Source organism: Eutrema salsugineum, unplaced genomic scaffold, assembly GCF_000478725.1.
Source record: "Eutrema salsugineum unplaced genomic scaffold, Eutsalg1_0 scaffold_1, whole genome shotgun sequence".
In the NCBI taxonomy this organism is placed as follows: domain Eukaryota; kingdom Viridiplantae; phylum Streptophyta; class Magnoliopsida; order Brassicales; family Brassicaceae; genus Eutrema; species Eutrema salsugineum.
The window spans coordinates 13,740,992-13,763,211 of NW_006256909.1; the positions used below are offsets into that span (position 1 = coordinate 13,740,992).

Consider the following 22,220-nt stretch of genomic DNA (forward strand, 5'->3'; position numbering starts at 1 on the left):
AAAAAAATTAGGAAGAGAATAGAACAAGGAGTTTCGGGAAAGAGGTCTCCTGGTTTATGAAGAGCAAGCATGAACGAGTTGAGGTACATATATATATGTAATATATTTGGTTCCATTCTATATATAAAAAAATTTGGTTCCATTTGGTTCCAGTCTCAAATGCTCTCGCACAAATCCAAAGACACATGTTCCTCAGGTTTGTATACAGCTTTACATTTATATTATATATTTAGTATATAATATTGTACGAAAAGCATCAGGCCAATATGTTCTTCCACCTTACGATTGCTCTTAAATCTACTTGATGCAGTTGACCCGATCCATAAGGAGGTCGATCATATCTACCATTAAGTTTGCCAACCATTACCTTTTCATTGCATGTATGTGAAGACTTTGCATTTTGAAATGATTCTTCTTCCTCCCATCCTTCTGCATTTTTACCCATGGGATCATGATTAGTTCTGGGATACTGATTCTGACTGCATTTTAACCGCCGAGTTCTATACAAGGTAAATTAATGAAATCACCACTTCAGCTAGCTATTGTATGTAATGTATATCTCTTTGTTGTTTGTTCGAGTAGTATCTAAAACAATGGTTAGATGATTGATGAATTCTAAAACAGTACATCAAGAACGTGCAATCGGCTTCAGCTCGATGCATGACTGATTAATTAACAAGCTATCCCAAGAAACGTTTCTGAATGAGCAGCAGAAAAAGCAGTGTGCTCATGAGGGGAATTGCACGGCTTTTATTTTGTTCTTTATTATCATTGTTAGGTTTTGGATCATTTTACTATCTTACGTTCTTGACTGATCATTTGCTATTTGCAGGGTTTAGATAAGATCTTCCAAGAAAATGATCATTGGTCTTCGAAGTTCCTCAAATGATATGCATTGTTTAAATATGAACTCACTATCTATGTGTTTTTCTATATACTCAAAATACAAATTATAACCTAAACTTAATTACACAGAAATTTCTGAAAACTCGGGCGTAGCCCGGGGCAATCCCTAGTTAGGTAAATAAGTTAAATAGCCTTAACATGTTTTCAGGTGAATACCTTTAATTACGGTTAACTACAAGTTTATCCTTCAATTAATTAAACAAATACCATGATATTTTATACGCATTGCGCTATTTAACCCCAAAAACATGTTAATCTACACATTCATTCATGATATGAGATTTGCTACTTCGTCCAATAACGCTCTATTTTATAATATGCCACGTAATGTGACGAAACTACATATTTTTGCAAAAATACGTAAACTATCTTTCAATTAATATTTTCCCACTCTAATCAATTTATTTAGATGGATGTCTACTTTGACAACCCGTGATTATCGACAGGTTTGTACAATTATGATCAATGATAACTTATAAGTTAGGTCAAGACTCTGGAGCAAAAAGAAAATGGGAATGGGAAATACATGTGGATAAGGGTGAAGAGTGTTTAGTAGTAATGGAATCATTGATACAAATGGTTTTAGGCCATGTGATGTGCCTTCTTGAATATGCATTTTCTGCTTATTATACTTTTATAAATGGGCCTGCGGAGATACGGCCCACGTGATATGTGAGCTATATAACTTTTACTTAGTTAATTCTCGAGATTACGTATTACTACTATGTTTATATTGTGCGAAGTATAGAGTCGACTGATCACCCGTTAAGTACTAGTTCATCAGGACCTGAATATGCGGATAGACTTTTGGGCTCATGGGCGGTTACAAACATAATACTCCCGACTTTGAGAATTTTGTGTGGCATGTTTGTCATATTTTTTGTTATTGCTAAATTGTATATATTCATTTATGAAAAGTTTAGGTGTTACAAAATGTGTCAAAATAATTGACCTAAAATGCTTGGTTTCATGAAAAAGATAAAAAAAAACACAGAAAATGTTTGTTTTTTAAACGTGGAACCTTTGAGTTGTCCATAGATCAATAGATCCATTGAAATGGTTCAGATGAAGTATTTCTTGGAGATAAACATGCTAAAAGGTTTTGTTGGGTGATCTTAGGAAGATATACGAGGAAATCCGTGCATGGAGTCTTTTAGGCAATATTCAGCCAAGGAGGTTCACAGTAGCAATCGATAGAAGGTGTTATTGCAGAGAGATCTATGTGAGAAATTTGTTGGCTTTTATGATTCATTTGTTCTTGAAAAGGAATTAATGATTCACCTCCAACCGTCTGATTCATAGTTTTACTTGGTAATTTTTGTTTCCTAAACAATATATAATTTGAACGATAAGCTTCTCCCAATAACTCAAGAAAATTACCATGCCGGTAAAAACACATACAAATCAGGCCTATCAAAATATTCAGTGACACTTAAAATAGAAAAAAATAAAAGAAAAGAAAACTTTTTAGATATGTTTACGAAAGCACATGCTATGTCAAAAGTTGAGAGCGTGCAAAAGTCAAGAGGAATGGGGACACGACTCACTGGAAACTTTTCAGGTCGTCGTTGAGCAAACAATGAACATGCCAATGCTCTCTCTCAACTTTCATGTGAAATGCACTCGCTTGGTTCTTATTCTTCTTACGTGTTCTCTTCACTTCCTTGTCACCGTGTTGGTAGATAAGAGTTAATGTAAAGAATAGTTGGGAACAACATTTCTAAAAAACCAAATTAAAAAAATAGGTTAAGCTTTTTGAATCTAAGGAAACAAACCATTTTGTTAAGATTTTGAGTTAAAAAAATCAAATATTTAGGGGGATACGATTCACGATTTATGTTTGATAGTGTTTACTGACATTGTCTTCTAAATCATTGTCATAAAAAGTTGTTAGAAAACTGTCACATTTTTTCTACTGCACGCCATTGTGGTTCACACGTTCGTATCTGCAACGATGCCTTACTAATTTTACTGTTAACTAGCAAAGTGCGCTTGTTTCTGTAGCGCTTCGATCGTAATTTGCCTAATATGTATGTAGAAGATGGCTTTTTTTGGTATAGTTCTTTATGAGTCCAAATTCACATTTCACACTATAATTGGCTAGTAATGATAGATAAAAATTATATCTAACAGCTAATTTACCAATTTATTTTAAAATGTGATTCTTAAATGAATATATTCATTTAAAGCTATACAACTATATAAATGTTTGAGTAAAAAAAATACAACTACATAAAGATATAAGCGTGTGCATTAAATTTACAAGAAAAACTATACATGTGACATGTTACAATGTAGGTTCAGTTGACACTCGTGTGATTTTCTGGCAAAATTTGGAATGTATTGGAAAAAGGTATGGTCCAAAATCACATATTAGAAATGACGAAAAAGCTGAGTCACAAAGATCCAAATAATGATTTAAATCATGCACATTACTTAAGAAATGCATGGTGCCATCTTTGAACCACTTTTTATAGACCCGATTCATAAGACTTTTGAAAGTAGCATGTTTTGGGTGATGTTTAGTTTCCAGTAAACAACAAAACCATCGGTGTATTTTGTAATTTGTATGGAAATTCTGTCTGATATATATATATATTTAAATTCTCGTGTTCGAAATGAAAACACATTGAAAATGAAGAAATTTTTTCCTAAGAAACCCAGTTTGGAAACGCGATTGAGACGCTCGTGTTAGAAGCGCACTAGAAACATGCCTTTTAGAAATGTAATAAGTAATTAATTAACATATGTTAAATAAGACAAAATTATCCATTTGATTTATAAAGTCTTGTATATAAAGTTGATAGACGTCCAATGTGAAGGGTTGAGACAGAATAATATATGCTGCTTTTCCTAGTAAAATTGTTGATTATTTTCTATAAACTCATAGTAGGAACCAAAAACACTATATGTTTTACCACTTGCCTTTTTGGTTTGTGGGCATAAAGAAAAAAGAAAAAAAGATGTAATAAAGAATAAAAAGTAGGCGGAGAGGGAAAACGTGAGGAGTGAAAATTAGGAAAGTAATTTTATTGTTTCCAATGAGGTTGGAGACCTTGTTGGAGTAAGAAATATTTATGATGAGTGTTGTGTTTTGTTCAAACTCTTGTTGTTCCATATATGCTAATGGACGAGAACTCGTTTTATTCATTTCTGTCTCATCACATTATAATAAACTGTATAAGCACATCTTCCTTAACTAAAAACACCAGTAATGATAACTAGCTGTTTGGTCCGGATCTTATGCGGAGTTTCAATGTTATAAACCAAAAACTGAAAAGAATACCATCCAAAACAAAAAGACAAATATTTATAAAATAAGTGTATTGAATTCAGAAACTAATTGAATTAAGACAAAATTGTTTTTCATCTTTTTATTTTATTTTATTTATCTTTTAGTTTTTTTTCTTTATTATATTTTCTTTATATTTCTTCATCGTCTTCCATCTTAATCTCTCATTCTTCTCTTACGTATTTTCTTTCATTTTCTTTTATTTATTTTTCCTTCCTCCTCTTCATTCTATATGTCTTTTCTTACTTTTTATTCTTTAAGTTTTTTTTTTTTGTCACATCTTCTTCTTCTTCTTCACTATTTTCTACATCTTTTTCTCATCTTTTTCATATTCTACATATTCATCACCTTCGTCTTCTTTTATTCTCTCCGACTTCATATTCTTCTTATTTTCCTCGTCTTTTATATCAATCAAATACATATACTTGAAAAATTTAACTCTCTTTCTCTCTCTCCCTCTATACGTCCCTCCCTATCATTCTCTCTTTCAATATTTCTCTCTCATTCTCTCCCCTCCCCCCTCGTCATAAGTTATATATATATTATACGATTTAGATAACTACATTTAAAGTAAGAAGTGTTTCAAATATAAAGAAATAGGAACAAAGAAAATACAAACTAACATAGATTTAATATCATGTACCTATAAGGTTTAACTCTCTCTACCATTTCTCTTTCTCTCTCTTTTTCTCTCTCTCCCTCTCTCCCTCACACACTCTTTCTCCATCTACATGTCCCTGAAGCATCGTATATGTCCCTAGGAGATTGTAGAGGTCAATTTCTCTCTATCTCCCTCTTTCTCCGAATTTATCATCCACCTCTCCTTCTTATTCTTCAATATTTTTGCCTTGTTATAATTTTTTTTATTATGGTTTTTCTTCTTCATCTTTTACTTCTTCTTTATCATCGACGTGAATTTTCTTATTCCTTATCTGTGCTTTGTTCTTCTTCATGGTCGACAACTTCTATTTCATTTATCTCTTCTGATTTGTCTTCTTTTTTTCTTCCTCTTTTGTTTTGTTATACTCTTCTTCCTATTCTTTTTTTTTTGGTTTAGTTCTTCTCTGTATTTTTATTATTCTTTTTATTTTTTGGTTTTTATTCATCTTCTTCTTCAGTCTCCAATTTTAAAGCTTTTGTCTTCTTTTTCTGCTCCAAATTCTTCATCTTATTTTTTCTCATATTTTCCTTCTTCTTCTTCATCATCTTTGACTTGTACTTTTTTTCTTTTCTTCCTCTTATATATCTTTCGATTTTCTTATTGTTCACCATTTTCTTTCATCTTCATCATTGTCTTTGTCATCTTTGTATTCTCTCTTCTTCTTCTATTTCAATTTTTATCAGCCTTCTTTATTTTCTACTTCTTATTCCTCTTTGGTCTTAATCAAAATCTTCTTCTTCTGGTTTTTTTTTATCTCTTTCTCATCTTCACCTACTTTATTTTCCATTTCTTCTTCTTTTACTTTGTTTTCTTCATCTTTCATTTTTTTTCTTCCGGTTTTCTTCTTTAACTCCAACATTTTTTTTCTTATCCTTATTCTTCTTCACTATTTCATGTTCTCATCTGCTTCTTATTCTCCATGGTTTTATTAAAATTCATCCTTTTCGAGTTCTTATCATCAAATACGTTTTCTTCTTTATACTTCTACTTCTAAGTTATAAGAATTATAGGTAAAAAAAATAAGAGAAATATATATGATTTATTAGGAAAACTATTTGTACGTCTTTTATAACAATAAATAACAATTAAGAATGGGTAAAAATAAGAACAATTTATAAATTATTAATTAGCAAAATCTAATTAAAAATCTGTTTAATCATTTATTTTTATTGATGATTATTAAATTTAGAAAGTACATTAGAGAAATAATTAAAATCCAAACATAACAAAAAATCTAAAAAATTGTTAAAATAAGATAATTCAGGAAAAAAATATTAAAAACAATGCAAAGATTTGACGAAACTTATACTAAAAAACATTGAATGGATCTCCAAACACGAAAAAGATTCATCATAGAACCTACATGTAACAAAGCAGTGTACATTATTCGAAGAGAGGACCGAGAACCCATTGACTTGCTTCATAGAAAGTTTTGACATACTCAGTATCATCACGCGTGAATTAAACCCAAAGCATAATATGCATCTTTGAAAGTAGGGTGGACAACACTATTAAGTGTTCTTATATCCATATAAAAACATGGATCGCGAACGACATGCAATAAAACTTTCAAGTACTAGGCTTCGCCAGAGTTAGGGTTACAGTTAGCTATAATAATCGGTTTGGAGTTATCGCAAATATGGGGATGCCATTGACGTTTTAACGATCCCAAACCCAATGGGTCGGAAATTCAGAATGCATGTACGATATGGCTTCAGAATAGTCCTAATTACACTGCAACCAACCTGTAAATTTATCATTGTAAACATCGGCAGAAAAATGTTCATCTTCTATAAAAACGATTTGAAATGGAGGCAGATGATATGGCAAAAACTGAGGATCACAGACGGGACGATTGCTAGTCGCTACAGAAAATTCATAAAATTTTTGAAGGAAAGAACTATTAGGCAATGAATTTACATAAGAAGAACGTCTAGAAGCAAGGAAAAAACATTTAAAGCACGAACTAAAATAAAAAAAAAACATAAATTTTTATTTACCTCATGATTCTATTGCAAGGTGAGAGATGAAATATTCATGTTGAAAGGGAAGATGCAGAATGGGTATGAAGCAAAGATCAGGTCACTGGTTGAGTTTTAAAGAGGATTTGTTGCAGGGTTATGTCTCAGTATTAAGAGGTTAGATTCTTGTGAATCTAAGAGTCTACAGTTGGTGGATCATCAATGATCGCAGCTACAAGGTTATTTCAGAGCAGATGAAATGATGGTGCTGAGTCTGTAGCAGTTGTTGATGCAGGTTTGTACTGGAACAGAAATAGATTATTGGTTGAGTTGAAAGCTTAGTTAGACAGTTTGGCCTCAAGATTCAAGTCCAGGAAATAGCTGTCTTCAGAAGGATTTTTCATTAAGTTTGGAGTTAAAATTTATGAGACATATAGAGCTCCAAGGAATTTTAGCTCAAGGTAGAGCTTCATATCATAAGATTGAAAGCAAGGAGCAACTTAGGACGAGTTTCTAAGGCTGGTTACATATAAATCAAATGCATGCAGCAAGAGATAAACTTCAGGTTTTGCAAGGGTATATTGCTGAGAGGTTAGTTGTGTGGGGAAACTTTGTTCATGGAAACGTTGTTGGCGTTCTTGGAGGGTTTTCTTGGAGACTGTAGGATGTAGCTGCAGGAGGTTCTACAGTTAAGTACACAAGGATAAAGTGTGTGAAGAAAACAGGGGTCCAAGAAAAAAAAGAAGATGTCTAAAGGTTCAAGCTAATCAGGTTGCAACCAGGGTCAAAAGGTAAGCTTTTGAAGCTTTGTTTTATCGCTTGATGGTAGTAAAGATATCTGGAAATCAGTTGCAGTTTTTTTTGAGCAAGTTCAGAGTTGAGAACTGCGTATTTGCAACTGAATTGAGATCCAAGATAGGATCAGAATGCAGAGGGTAAAAGCTGCATCGGAAAAGCAGAACAAGCAATGTTCTGGGTCAAATATTTGCATCTTAAGAAGGTCTGGTGGATGAATCTTCAAAAGGGTTCAATTGCAGGAAGTTCAAGTGAGTTGTTATTAGTAGGCACCCTTAAAAAAAGCTCATGAGTATAAGGTTAAGATTCAGTCTGATCTTTGAGGGTTAAGATGTTAGTGCCAAAGGTAGGTGGAGTTTGCATATAGGTGAATGTGATGCAGGGTACATATGCATGGCGAGATAGTGACTTCAAGGGTTCTAGAGTGAAGTGATAAGGGTTATACGTTGGTGTCTCAGGCGTTTCACATGGATGTGAGACATATTTCAAAAGCTGACTTCAAGTTGTTTGGTGGAGTCTTGTATACTGGTTGAAGTATTGCAGGGTATTCTTTATGGCTAAAGGAGGCATCAAAGGTTTTATATTTGGTGCAGGAGGAGCTGTAAATGATCGTCTCAGGTTATCACAAGTTTATGCTGATCTGAGACAAGTTTTGAGGTTGCTAGTAGTGTTTAAAATCTACTGGTGGATGTTCTGTTTTAACAGAACGGTTTTGACAAACAAGATGTTTCAGTGCTGTTGGTTCGTACAGGCTGATGTGAAGGCAATCTCAGGTTATGCAGTAGTTTTAAACAGGCTGTTGGGGTTGTCTCCGAGAAGATTCAAAGGGTTTCTTATTGGAGGATAAGGTGCTTCTGTTCTTTGTGTTTGATTCAAGAAGAATGTGTTTGTAAACAGATCTGTTTCAACACAGTGTTTGGACCAAGTTTGTGTCGAAAGTCTGTTCAAAATTGAGGGTTGTTGGATGGCGTGTTATGTTAGAGATAACAGCGGTACAAGAGATGTTCAAGGCTGGTATGTTTTAAGCAGAGAGAAGAATCAGAGATTGTTTCAGGTTTGAAGCATGTATGATTCAGAGTTTGCTCCACATAAATCTCAAGGAATTTTGATTCAAGACTTAAAGCACATAAGTAGAATCAAAAAGGCCAGTGAGGGAATCAGGTTGAAGAGAAACAAAGGCAAACAAAGCTTCTGGAAAGTTTAGTGGAGCTTATGGAGAGTTCTGATGTAGTTAATTGGCTTTAATGGCAATTTAAACTGGTTAATGGGGTTTGCTGAGAATTTATCAGGCATTCAAGATTTGAAAGCATCAAGAACTGATCAGTGGAGAGTTGAGCTCAATACTAGTTTGTATTGAAGCTGGTTTTCACAAATCTCGTGATATAAAGAAGTTTTGGTAGTTCAGGTTCAGTGGTGTGAATATTGAGCAAGTCTGAGTAATCATACTCAGGAACCAGGATAGGAATCCACTAAACTAGATGATCATGTCTATCTCAAGCTGGTATTTGTTTGATCTCTCATTGCTAGGTGGAGATTTGTTGGAATTAGCTATGAAAATCAAGACAAAATACAAAAGGGAAAGATTTGGAGAAAAAGTTGTGAGCTCAATATACAAGAATCACATGACCAAAGAATTGCAGGACCACAAGGAAGTAACCGTTGATGGAGGTCTGATAAAGCAAAAGGAAAAGTAGTCTTGTCTCCTATGAAACTACTAGATAAGGACGAGCATTAATTGCTGTTAGCCAAGACAAGGGAATTTGGTGGAAGATGCAAAAGAACATGAGGTCTATTTGTGTGTAAGCTGGTCAAACAACTTAGAGAGATAACACAGCACAATGTAGAAACATCAACAGAGAGAGAAGATCACTAAAATTGTAAACTTGGTGAGTGTTCTTGGGATATAGAGTGAAAGAGTGAGAACCTAGAGAAACCTTTGTAAGAGGGCTTTTGGGGTTTGGGATCTCTTTGTACACTCTATCTTCTAGTGGATTCCGGGAAGAAATCCTGGCGAGATGTAGCGACCCCAGTTTATGGGTGTGAACTCGTTAAATGTTGTGTGTGCTCACATTTCTTTTCTGCTCTGTTCTTATATCTTCTTCATATCGTTCTTGCTCTGTTTTACTTTGTGGCTGGTGTTTCGTGGGAGAGACAACTCTAAGCTTGAACTTTGAGAGGCCAAATCCTAACAAAGCTGTTTCAGAAGTTGTTGAACTTATGAACTCCTACCCCATAAGCCAGGAGGACTTTGATACTATTATGGAGTTGGCAAAATTTAAGGTATAAACGAATTCCTTTTTCCCACGGGATATCACTGCCACAGCTGGGACAACGAACTTTTGCTAATGTATTGCAAACTTCACAAATCAGGGACATGCAAGTCCATTGGAGGTGTCCCACCTACAGTTAAAACAGCTTTGACTAAAAAATATAATGAGACGAATAAAACCAGAATGGTACGTGCTGCTGACAAGGTTCAGCTTCTGGGAGTGAAAAAGCGCCAAAGAAGAGAATAGCTGCAATGCTTGAACCAACTGTAGAAAGTTTGAGAGATGATGATGGTGAACTGTTAGTAGAAAATGAATCAGACGCTGAAGACTCAGGTACTGTACATATTTGTGAACTATCATAGAATGACAGCCTCAGAAAGACATTATAAAATGAACAGATGTATTCCTGACTGGGTTTCTCTTTTTTGGGCTGTTGATATCCCAGAAGAAGCAACCAATGGTAAAAAGCTGGAGTCAGATCTGAAAAATCTGAATGCTAGAGGTCAGTCTTCTTACTAATTTTGATCAGCATTGTTTTTCTTCAGAAGAGCAGTCAAGCCTAAACGAGGACGAGTTGCCAAACTCTTTACTCCACATTTGAGCATCATTTCTAATTCCTATATAATTGGGTTGCAGGGATTCAGGTTGAAGTGGATTTGAAAGGAGCTTCCAGCTCAGGTTCAAGAAAGGCAGCGGGTAAAGGCATAGGCAGAGGCAAAGCAGCAGATGCCTCTGAGAAGAAAGCTACAAGACGAGGCTCTGGTGCCAAGATAAAAAAATGAAGGGGCCGTATTGTTTGGATTTTCAGTCAAAGAAATGTCTCTTTCTGGAATGTTCATGTTTAGGTACAGAGGATTTTAGTTTTTTTTTTTTCTTCCTTTTCCCTAGATTGGCAATTGAATCTACGCTGTTTCTGGAGTGTTAAGGTCGGATTCTAGTTTGAATTGAACGCATTTGCTTTTTAACTAAGATGAAACAAAAAAAACTACCACAAGACAAAACTTGTCGAATGAGTGTATTTGACAGATACATACTTCTTGAATATATGGTGATTTTGGTATTGTTTTTAAATTTAAGGTAAAAATAGGTTTAAAAACACCGGTTTATGTAAACTCGATACCACCAGTTTAAACTCTCCAACCGTTCTAGGTATTATGACCTTTGACAAAAAAAAAACACCATAATCTTCAAAATATAGCATTCATTAAACATCATGTGTAACATCATTCGGTTTCTCCAATAACACATACAGTACTAACCAACTAGGAACACTACAATCCCGAAAGCTTCACAAACAACAAAAGAAGATGCTCTTCTCGCAGCAGTATTGGCATGGAAGAGCCAAATGGCAATAATTCAAAATGACTTAGTTTGTAATATTGTTTTTAATATAACAATAGTTTTGCTTGACTACAACAAACAAAAGATCTTGAAGTTTTTGGATATCGTGACGTGAACAGTTCAAATTTTTTTTAAAATTTTACGTCTAAATAGTAAAGGTGAACAGATCATGTAAATTGAGATAGAGTATTTTTTTTTTATAAAAAAACGTTGTATGTATGCTTTATACTGATTTTGAACATGTTTTTCTTTCTAGATGAAGTTCAATTTCAATTAGTTCATCGAATTAGCCAATTAGGTATTAGAAAAGTGTTACTAAAATTGTGGTGTTATTAAGAAAAGAGAACAAAGCTGTTTTTTTGTCAAACTTTAAACTTTAGTAAATCAATCAAGCTCGGAAAGCCTCTTTTGCAACAGCATTTGCCGCGGTATTAAGGAGTCGGGGGATATACACAAAAAAAATTGAAGAAAAAGATAACGCCAAAAGGTGTATATTGGCTATATGGATCTCATTTATAAGAACATATAAGAACACATGAAATAGTCAGTAAAAACTTTATAAATTAATACTCGATAAATTAATAAACACTATAAATTAATAATTTTTCATGGTTCTGAGTTAGGATAGTTAAAAATATGATACAATTCGATAAGATAATAAGATAATAACTTTAACAAAACAATTATGTAAATATATAGTCTTATTAATATTATAAATTAATAATTATCATAAAGATTTGATGTAGACAAATAAGTGAGATAATTTATTAAAATATGAATTCAGTAATTTTAATTTTTTTATTAAATTAAACTCTTTTTGAAACTCATCTTTAATTTAGTTAAGAAATTTTTAAAGACTATAATTTTTTTTAAAAAAAATCTATTTTAAAATTAATAAGAAATAAGAAATATTTCTTATTTGAAATCTATAAATTAATAAATCTATAAATTAATAAAATACCAAATTCCTAATATTATTAATTTATAAAGTTTTTACTGCACTAACTTTTTTTTGTCAACGAATTTCTGACTAAAAAAAATACTAACCTTTTTAGGTCTGATTTAGAGGGTTTTCTCTATAATTTCTTATATTTCGAATTTTCAATACCTATTTTGAATCGAATATATTCTTATAGATGTTTGTTTTTTCTGACAAACATCCATCCCCCTTCGGAAGCAAAGAGAGCATTAGTGGATTAGGCTACAACCTTGATCACGAGTCCAAGATTATTAAGAGGCTCTTTATATGAATCTAATCAAATTACTCTTATTTTATAAATGTAACAAATTAAATTTTAAACTCTTTGTCACACTTATCAAAAGAAACTCTTTGGGTAACATCCCGATTTCTAGTATATGTGGAAAGACTTATAACAATTGATTTAGCTATTTATGTTATTAAAGTGCACTTATATTTTTGGACACTGGTCTTAAGAGAACTCCAGAATTAAGAATGCTTAAGTTGGACCAGTTTCAGGATGTGTGACATACCAGGAAGTGGTCTGTGGTATTGTGTGAATGAGGACAAAACACGAGGAAAGATTTTGGGTGATTGCAGGAATAGTAGACAAATCTTACGGGTTTCCCAGACTAACGCATCGATCATCGGACAGTGGTGGACCAACGGGCCTAGAGAGAGGACGTTGGATCCATGGGCGTAAAGAGAGGGTGTTGGACTCACTGGAAGGGGCGGTTGGGGCGTTTAGAGTTGATAGCCGATTCAGATGAAAAGCGGAATCAGGGTCTCACTGTAAGTGATAGCCGTTCGGCCTGGTTCCCCGAAGGGAAGACGGGATCGGGGTCTCACAGTTGGTATCAGAGCGAGATTAGCCAACCGGCATGATCCGAATGGCATCTTGGGATATAGTTGAGTTAATAAGAATTCAAAGACGAATTCCTTGGAAATCGGGGAGAATTGTAACATCCCAATTTCTAGTATATGCAGAAAGGCTTATAAGAATTGATTTGGCTACCTATGTCTATTTTTTTGGGCACTGAAAGAACTCCAGAGTTAAGAGTGCTTAAGCTAGAGCAGTTTCAGGATGGGTGACCAACTGGAAAGTGATCTGCAGTACCGTGTGAGTGAAGACAAAGCAGGAGAAAAAATTACATGGTGATTGCAGGGACAGTAGAAAAATTTTAAAAACCTTCCGGACTAACGCACTGACCGTCGGATAGTAGTGGACCAATAGACCTATAAAGAGGATGTTGGGCCAACAGACCTAACGAGAGTTCGTTGGGCCCATGGGCCTAAAGAGTGGGTGTTGAAAGAGTGGTTGGAGCATTCAGAGTTGAAAGCCAATACAAATGAAAGACGGGATCGGGGTCTCAGTATAAGTGATAACCGGTCCCTCTGGTTCTCTAAAAGAAAAGATGGGATCGAGGTCTCACACTTTGTCTCATTGGAAATTATATCAAAGATCTTGTTGTTGGTGGTAGTCTTAGCACCTCAAATTAGTTAAGCCCATTTCAACATTAAGGCCCGGTCGACTAAATCAAAGAAGAAGTCAAATATATCCAATCAACAAGGCCTACTGTGTTGACGTTATAGAGAGGTAATTCGCCATCAGTGCTCTATCTGCTCTATCTGTACAGTAATTCGGCGATGAACTCATAATTACCTATTCGCTGTAGAGCAGCTCGAGTGCGAGGTTCGAGGAGTATACCCCCAAAAGACACTGCAGCTGCCATATTATTTTGGATACGCGGAGATCTGCTTGTTCAACCCGACTATAAATACCTGCAAAAGCTCATTTATAAGAGGATTTTTTTAAGCTTTGGACTTATTTTTCTCTCTTAGCAAACCACTAAAACACATCTTGAAAGCACACCAAACTATTTAATACAAAAAACACAGTCACCGATCTGTTCATTTTAAGTCAATCTCTCTTCAAAGTCAAATCTCTTATAAACTACAGAAATTTCGCTCCAATCTCATCATCTGACTGTGATCATTTGGACTTTACACCTGTTCGAAATTATACCAATGTTTACCTTTAGGATTCCATGATATAATTTATGGTATATTTGACAGTAGAAGTAACATTTTGTCGGGTACATCATTGCATACAAAAATACGAGGAAGAAATCCAATAAAATTGAGGCTTAGTTAGTGCAATGATTAAGTTAGGCAAAAAAGGTCCACTTCATATTTTTCTTCTTTAATGTGTTTTCCTTCCTCTTTTACGACTTCCCTTTTTTTTAAGTTATTTGTTATGGCCACATAAAAAATGAAAAATTAAACAGTGTCTTACTTTATTACATTTACAAAAGTATATGAATTTTCTCTTGAGAAATAAAATACGTTGAAAATATTTTAAGCAAAGGGAGGTGCTAACCATGTCTCTGGTTCCACCAACATTAAGAATCATAATATCAGTGTCCGATTCTCTTATTTATGTCAATGCTTTGTGTATTGTAGGACCTTTTTAATACATCTCTCCAATTGTAATATTTTTATATAACTTTACTCTAATCATCAATTAATACAAATTTAACCACTAGGATATAAATGAACTTTGACTTTCTTCATGATATAATTTTCTTAACTAAATTGTATTGTACGATATATATAGCTTAAGATAAACCATATAAACTTTAAATGTAATGCATGTTTAGTCACTATTCACTTTTTAAGATCCAAGAAAACTTGAAGTGATCAGAATCAGGACTTCACTTCACTTAAAAAAAAAAACTCTTTTGTTGATGTTCTAATATATTATTGCTACATGTGATTCTAACTGAATCACTGGCTAAACAATATATAAATAACTAATTGATCGAGTACAACTACATAGTTTAACCAGTTGGAAGGTCTAAGCAGATCTTTAATAAAAAAATATATCCCTTTATAGACCCATTTATCAGATTTTCAATAAAAAAATTTAAAAGGGTTATTAACCTAAAGGTGAATAAATGTGTCTTCGGTTAGACACATTTCATTTTTTTTTTTCAAAAAATTCAATTGTTTTAGTAAATTTTCACTCGATTGTTTTTTTCTTTGTAGTTTTTCCAAAAACACACAAATATGTGATGTGTTTTCTACCAAAATGTGAGTTTCTGTTTTCTGGTAAAACAATAATTATCTAATTTTCTGCCAAATGCAAGATTGTGTTTTTCTGCCAAAAAGTATGATTCCTCATTTCTACCAGTAACTTGATTCTATGTTTTTGCCAATTGTATAATTTCAAATTTTCTCCTTATAATATTCCGTTGACATATTTTTTTTTTATTTTTATCAAATCGAGATTTTGCATTTTTTGGCCAATATTTTTTTTTGTCATCTACTCGTTTTATAACGTAAGCCCAAAAAGGCAAAACAATTTACAACGCAAATAAATTAAAATCCAATACAAAATATACATTACGCCTAATTGAACCTCATTACCACCTGTCGAAAACGTGTTATAAACCCTACACAAGCTAAAAGACATATGTAAAGCTTACCGATGATTGCGTTGCACCGCTGTTCAACAGTCGCCAACGAAAATTTTCAGCCATGCAACGTTGACCACCATGCTGAAGCACTAAACTACTCAATCTTCTCAATTTACATACTCCTCCGATTAGATTTTGTGTACTTCTAAGGCCAGCAGTTTTTGACTTCTTCTTCGTAAACACCACCTCTGATCATCTCAAACTCAAGATATATCCATCATTTACCTTAAAAATGCTTTTATTGTAGTAGTCAAAGCTTTGATACTGAAAAAAAAACTTTACTGACTTAACAATAACGACTTTAAATAGCCTTACAATCATTTCAAAGAACAGCAGAAAGTAGCTAGAAAATAGGAACTAATTCATCTAACTAAACTCCATAAGAATATCACTTATTTGACTGCAGAGATAAACCAACAACTAAGACTTATTCAAATACCAACATACCCTCCCTTAAGCTAATTCATCTGAATTTAGCTTACTTCAGAAACAGTTAACAACTCCAAACAATCCTCGTAACTTCTCAAACTGCTCCAGCTTCAATGGTTTTGTAAAAATGTCTACAACTTGATTCTCCGTTGGACAATGTTCCAGCTTAACAATTTTACCACTCACTAATTCCCTGAAATAATGAAACATCACCTCAATGTGCTTACTCTTTCCATGAAAAACTGGATGCTTTGACAATTGAATGGTAGAGCTATTGTCACAATTAATCACAGTCGCAGACTTTTCTTCAAATACAGTCCTCTTAAATACTCTTATGAGCCAAACACATTGACAAGCACAAAATGGTGCAGCTATGTACTCTGCCTCGGTAGTGGAAAGTCCTACAACCGGTTGTTTTTTTATGCCCAAGAGACTGCTCCAGATGCCATCAAAAATACAAAACCCGACGTGCTTTTCCGATCATCCAAGTCGCCGGCATTATCACTGTCCGTGAATGCCGTGAGCTTCAGACTGTAACTCTCACTTCTCTTGTAAAAGATTCCAAGTTCAACGGTACCTTTTAAATATCTTAAAATCCTCTTTGCAGCAAGCTAATGTGACATCCTTGGATTAGCCATGAACCTACTTATCAAACATACTCTGTACATCAAATCAGGTCTCGTCACGGTCAGATACATGAGGCTTCCAACCAACTGTTTGAACATGGTTTCATCAAACTTTTCGCCATTTTCATCTCTCCGTAATTTCGTTCTAGGCACAATGGGATTCTTCACGGCATTGCTTTCTTCCATTCCAATTCTTGCTAAGACCTCTCGAGCATATTTTCTTTGACAAATGAAGATTCCATCTTGACTTTGTTTCACTTCTACTCCTAGAAAATGCTTCATTTTTTTCCAGATCAGACATCTCAAGTTCTAGCATTATTGACTTCTTAAACTCATCACACATAGCTTTATCATTTCCTGTATATATTAAAATATCAACATATAAGCTGACAATTATAATATTACTTCCTTTTGCCTTAGTAAACAGGGTGTGTTCACACCCTGTTTTTCCTAATTGTCCTGTTTTTCCTCTCAGCAACTCCGTTTTTCTAGAGTGTGAATGCTGTCGTTCGTAGCAGAGTGATGCTGTGATTTCTACAGAATTCTCTAAACTCATTAGAGGTAAACCTCCACATCTATTTGTCCTCAAACAACTTATGAAAGCACCAATCTCCTTCTCTAAAATTGCTTTGAAAATCTTAAACGTGGCAAACGTTTTGGACTTTTCATGAAGAAAATAGACCCAGGTTTTTCGAGTAAAATCTTCAATGAAGCTCAATATGTACCTCTTGCCACTGTGTGAAATTGGAGCGATAGGTCCAAATATATCCGAGTGTACTAGCTGAAGATGTCTTGATGCTCTCCATGAACTTTTCTTCGAAATTGATATTCTATGTTGTTTTCCAGTTAAGCAAACAATGCAGATCTCCTTGGTGGATTTCAGAGCAGGCAAACCAACAACCATCTTCTTGTGGTGCAAGTTGTTTTAACCCTTCTTGGTTTAGGTGTCCAAACCGACAATGCCATAGATGAGATTCCTTCTTCATCACCTCTTATGTCTGCAAGCATAGTGAATTCTTCTGCGGCATTGAAGCGAGAAGGAAAAACATCCTATTTTCACTCATGTTAGTTTGTATGATTATGCCTCTATTAGGATGAAACACCTTGCAGGTTCCGTCGCGTCTTAGAATTGCTAATCCCCTCTCCTGCAGTTGTTTAAAGCTTGTCAGATTGTTCCTAAGCTCTGGAACATAATACACATCAGGTATCACTTGAGTAACACCATCAACTTGTACTTTCACACTTTCTTTTCCCACCACAGACATTCTTGTGTCGTTTCCAAACTTCACTGTACGATTGAATCCTTCTTCCAGACTGAGAACCACTCCTTGCTCCCGGTCATATGGTTGCTACAACCTGAATCAAGAAACCATACTTCATCTCTTTTCGTCTTATGTTTCTCCATATACGACATCAAAAGCAATTCTTCTTCATCTTCTAATTCTGCATAAATTGCTTTCTTTTCCCATTATGGACACTCGTGCTAAAAGTGTCCCAAATTGTGACATTTGAAGCATTCAACAAGAGTCTTATTAAATGAGCTTCTTCCTCTCCCCTACCACAACCTCCTCTGAATAATCCACGACCTCTTCCTCTACTTGCTCTTTCTTCTTGAGACACTTTCAAAGCCTGCTCTTCCCATTCATTCTCTGCTCATGAACGAGTAAACTTCCATGTAGTTCATCAATGCTGATTGTACTCAGATCATTTGATTCTTTAATCGAGCACACCACGTAGTTAAACTTCACCGTCAACGATCGGAGTATTTTGCATACGATTGTGCTTTGATCTATCACTTCACCGTTTATCTTTATCTTGTCAACCACCGCCAAGGTTTTCCCCAGAAAGATATCAATCTTCTCTCCTTCTTTGATGGCCAGCAATTCAAACTCCTTTCTTAGTGCTTGTAACTGCGCCCTCTTCACCTTTGTAGAGCCTTGGTGTTTCTTTCTCATTGACTCCCAAGTTGCCTTTGAGGTACTCTTGTCAAGAACTATCTCCAAAATCTTCCTCTCAATCGCCTGGAATAGAAAGTTCTTGACCTTCAAGTCTTTGAGATTGGCTTCTTCCACCGCTTTCCTCTGTGCTTCACTCGTTGATGTTCCGACTGTCATTGCCAGGATTCCTTCTTCTACCAGACTCCACAACTCTCGGCTTCTGAGAAAATTCTCCATGGTCATGGTCATGGACCAAAAATTATAGTGGCTACCAAATCTTGGTATGGCCGGTTGCACATACTTCTCAGAATTTGCCATCTCTCTTTTGAATTACTCTCTTATACTCGTTTGTTCCTTTTCACCGGCTCTGATACCAAATGTGGTAGTCAAAGTTTTGAGACTAAAAAAAATATTTTATTGACTTAACAATGACGACTTTAAAAAGCCTTACAATCGATTCAAAGAACAACAGAAATAGCTAGAAAATAAGAACTAATTCAGCTAACTAAACTCTATAAGAATATGACTTATTTGACTGTAGAGATAGACCAACGACTAAGACTTATTCAAACACCAATATTTCTTAATAGGGGATTAGGGATATCTTAACTCCCAACCAAGAAAAACTAATATCCAAAAATTGAAGAAGGAGAATTCCAGCACTTGCCATCAGATATGTACATTGCCGCCTCATCTACAAGAGATATTCTTCGACGGAAGAGATGGAGCATAGAAAATCTGGACCAAGCCAGAATTTATTATTCGATGAAGTAGAAAAATATATTACAATAAATGTATCTGGACATGCCAGATTTTTAATCCGATCTATGATCGAAATTTGTCACCCTCTCTCTCTAAAAAATATGAAAGAGAGAAAAGAGAAAGACTCGCCAGTAATGCTGTTAGCATTTTCCATCTAAAATATAATTTTTAATAGGAGTTACTCTACCAACCCAAAAATCTATGATAGATGTGAGATGTCACGTGCCATAATGGGATCATGTGAATTAAAATGTAGGAATTACTCGACCGTCAAACCACTAAAGTGTTCACACATAAATTATCAAATATGCCTGTCCAAAAAAAAACTATCAAATATGTTATTACAACTGATGAATTGATTTAGATCACATACAATCTCTTTCTACTAATAGATATCTCACTGGAGGTCGTCAAGATCTTGGATCAACCTCACTTGGTCCACAATGTGGCCACTATGAAGTGTGAAACATAATGGTTCTATAGTCTTGAAATTAGTCTGAACTTGTGTTTAAAATGTAGGGGCCAAAATATATTGGAAGATGTAAGGATTAATTGCCTTGTTTAGCATACATATAAAGTTCCTTATATACCAAAGAAATTGAATTGATTTGGAAAATAAACCCACGTGGTCAATTGCAATATGTTGTGGTCACAGGAAAAACAGATTTATAGTATAATCTAACACCTGTACGTTTATGAAAAGGGCCTAACGTTATAACCCGGACCATCTCATAAATCTCTTTCTACCAGTCATTCATTATTATTTTTTTTTTTTTGGGACCTGTCTCCTATTGTCTAGTCTTCTCTTATCAAATACTATATCGAACATTTATTTCTTGGACTAATGTACTAGTGGTATGATATATATCATATCATCTTAGTTACATTACATTCTAGTATTATTTGTACTTCTACGGGCATGAACAAATAAATTTTGGATTGTGCTCGTTACTCCGACTTGCTAGTTCATAGATTGTTTTTATGTGTTTTAGCCACTAGTGATATCCAATTTTAAGAAACCATATGTACATATGGAAATAATCTATAATATGTATTATAGGTATTGAAATAAGATCGTAATATATTAGAGATAAGAAAATATTTTTATTTAGCATAATCTAGTTCAGCGCTTATTCCTATTAAGTTTCTACATACTTGTATAAGTACTCTCTTTTGTGAATCAATACAAACACATCATTTTCCCTAAATCGTTTCATGTCAACGATTAACCTGCTGATCTTACTACCAAAGCTTTACCAGCCTCAACGTTTATTTATCTTTTATTTAAGTTGGGGATTCAAGACATTTCACTGCCAACTTGAAGGGATTATTGAGATAAGATTGTATTTAGCGTAATCTAATTTAGCTTAATCCTATTAGGTTTAGGATCTACATACTTGTATAAATACTCTCTTCAATCAATACAAACACATCTTTTTCCCTAAATCCTTTCAATAGGTGTGCCCTAACTAGCTCTAATAATATTTGTACTAACGTATGCATTGCAATTCGGTAGAACCGATGTACATCGGTCAAAGCTGATGCTGAAGATTCATTCAAATCAATGTGTCATTCTATTATTTGCATCTAAATGGTTTGATTTGTATTTCGACCTTGTCTAATCTTTATCGGTCGGTTAGTATTTGATATGTGGCAAAGATTGAATATACGTCAACATTAGAGCTTTTATTTTCTGGTTAAAGCCATATCTTCAAATATCGATCATATAGATAAACATAAATATAAAATAGTTGGAATTTAGAATAGTATTCGACACAAATTATATATACACTTCTACAGTCCAAGTAGCAGGCCTTTATCCTTTAGTTTTGGTGAGTCACATAAAAATATAGGAATAGCCAGTCACATATATTTTACTAAGTTACTTATACATCACAAGTAAAACAAAAGCTAAATATTTGTCATGATAGCAATCAAATAAATTCTCCAGCATATCCATTAGATCAACTATAAGTTCATGGCTAAAAGCTAAGAGGAAGTCTTGCATCGATAAGCAAAAAAAGGTCTTGCATAGATAAAATCCGCAAAGTATAGTGAAGAATAGATCCACGTAGTCATATTATATCCACTCTTCACATCATTCAAACGTTAATAGCATCCACAAAAAAATTTCCTTATATTTACACCGCATGTTTTAGAACTTGAACTAGATAAGATACTAGAACCCAATTCATATATGCATGGAGAGAATTGACTGAACGCATTAATTAATCAATTAAGAAGAAAACAAGAAGATTTGATGAGGAAATAAATTCGAGGGACAAGTGCATATGTTGGTTCAGTTATTGAAAGGTGTTTATGCAGAGCGAATTTGTGGTTGGGAAGATAGCCAACGAATAAAATGAGGATTATGAAAGATGGTCTATGACAGGAAAAACTATCTTCATCTTGTTATAATTATTTTGTTGGTTCTAAAACGTTTTTGAAAATCTGAAAAGAATGAGAATTGGAAGGGTGGGGGTGACAGAAACAATGGGTTAATGGGGGAGTGAAGGATGTTGACAAAGCAAAAACATAGCTTTGGGGTTTGGTATGTTTCTTCTTCCCACATAGGATGTGACTTGTCTCTCTATCTTCACCATACTATTGACGATTCAATTGAAAATAGTTATTTGACTAGGAAGATGTGTTTTTCTTGTGGATATGGATTGGAATTTGGAGATTGAGTTATCTGTCACTGAATCTCTACTGTTAGTGTTCTTTGATAATTTGTACGGCATTAAATCGTAAAAAATATGTTTCCTTATATATTCTGAAAATTATTAAATTGTTCTTGTTAACC

At 34.2% G+C, this 22,220-nt stretch overlaps 1 protein-coding gene across 1 annotated transcript; it reads right to left on the minus strand.

Moving 5' to 3' along the window:
• Positions 1-18,340: 18,340 nt before the first annotated feature.
• Positions 18,341-18,973, minus strand: LOC112082011. Its single transcript, XM_024149096.1, has one exon. It carries the CDS (start codon positions 18,971-18,973, stop codon positions 18,341-18,343), a length of 633 nt encoding a protein of 210 aa, XP_024004864.1.
• Positions 18,974-22,220: the final 3,247 nt, after the last annotated feature.

What these genes read in the sequence shown, in the direction of transcription:
- LOC112082011 (XM_024149096.1), bottom strand. Translation starts at nt 18,973, where the DNA reads ATGGCAAATTCTGAGAAGTATGTGCAACCGGCCATACCAAGATTTGGT.